The following is a 1,058-nucleotide window of genomic DNA, read 5'->3' as shown; positions in this document are numbered from 1 at the left end:
CAAAGAGCATGGCACATGGGGACTGCAGTGTCCCCCACCAGTGCCTGCCTGTGAGACAGAGGGGTCAGGGGATGGCATGGGGGCATCTGTTGCCCTGTCCCCATCCCACCTGGGATGTCCCTGTCCCTACCTGCCTGGGAGCTGGGTGAAGGCATGGACGCGCTGGGCTTTGGCCGGGTCCTGGGGGTCGAAGATGAGGAGGCAGTGGAAGTTGCTCTCACCCATGTGTCCTGCTGTGGGTCAGGTGGGGTGTGGGGGGGAGGATGGCAGGCCCCCAACTAGACCCCCCCCAGCATCAGGGGGCTGCAGTGCCATTGACTGGTGAGGCTGGAGTCCTGCAGGTCCCGCTTGGTCTCCACCAACACGTCGGGCAGGCAGGAGGTGGGCATGCAGATGTCTGTGGAGTAGCCCTGGGCTGGGCAGGACAGAGCTGTGGCACCCGCAGCTCCATGGGGCGCTGCTGCCATCGTCCCTGTCCCACTGCCCATCCTTCACCTGGCAGCCTGCTTCCTGTGAGGGGCCAGTGAGTGGGTGCCCCTGCAGCCCCCACCCAGCCCAGCCTCTCAGTGCCCACCTGGCCTGGGTCCAGGGCTGGCAGTGTGGAGCAGGGACCCATCCGGCAGCACCACACACAGTTAAGCACATGGGGCTGCATGGTGCCGTAGCATACCATGTTACTGCTCGAAGCACCCGTGGCTGCCATGCCACACAGCGAGGTGTCTGCCCTGGAGTCTGGAGGCAGGGGACAGGGATGGTATGGGCGGCTGGTTTGGGCACAGGGGCCTGGTGCACCCCGGAGACCGTGGGGAACCCAGCACCATGGGACCATGGCACTCACTCCCCCTTGGGTACCCCCGTGTGCCCCTGGGATCATGGCACCCCATAGGTAAACCAACACCCCTAGGGACCATGGCATCCCCATGGGACGCCAGCACTACTGGGGCCACGGCACCCCCAGCCCCATGACCAGCCCTGCTACCCCCCTGGGACTACGGCACCCTTGGCCCCATGGGCACACCCAGTGCTCCCAGCATGCCCAGCCCCACAGGTGTCCCCCC

General features: G+C 66.2%; 1 protein-coding gene across 1 annotated transcript in view; it reads left to right on the top strand.

The window, feature by feature from the left end:
• Window positions 1-153: 153 nt before the first annotated feature.
• The window catches only part of LDHD (lactate dehydrogenase D), a 5,835-nt gene continuing 4,930 nt past the window's right edge, over window positions 154-1,058 (top strand). The window contains exon 1 of the mRNA XM_010585212.1: window positions 154-225. Within this exon, the coding sequence (XP_010583514.1) occupies window positions 154-225 (72 nt within the window). The remainder of the gene's footprint in view (window positions 226-1,058) is intronic.

This window comes from Haliaeetus leucocephalus, unplaced genomic scaffold (genome assembly GCF_000737465.1).
Source record: "Haliaeetus leucocephalus isolate CR32 unplaced genomic scaffold, Haliaeetus_leucocephalus-4.0 Scaffold92, whole genome shotgun sequence".
Classification (NCBI taxonomy): Eukaryota; Metazoa; Chordata; class Aves; order Accipitriformes; family Accipitridae; genus Haliaeetus; species Haliaeetus leucocephalus.
This window is presented reverse-complemented; position numbering and strand designations above follow the sequence as displayed.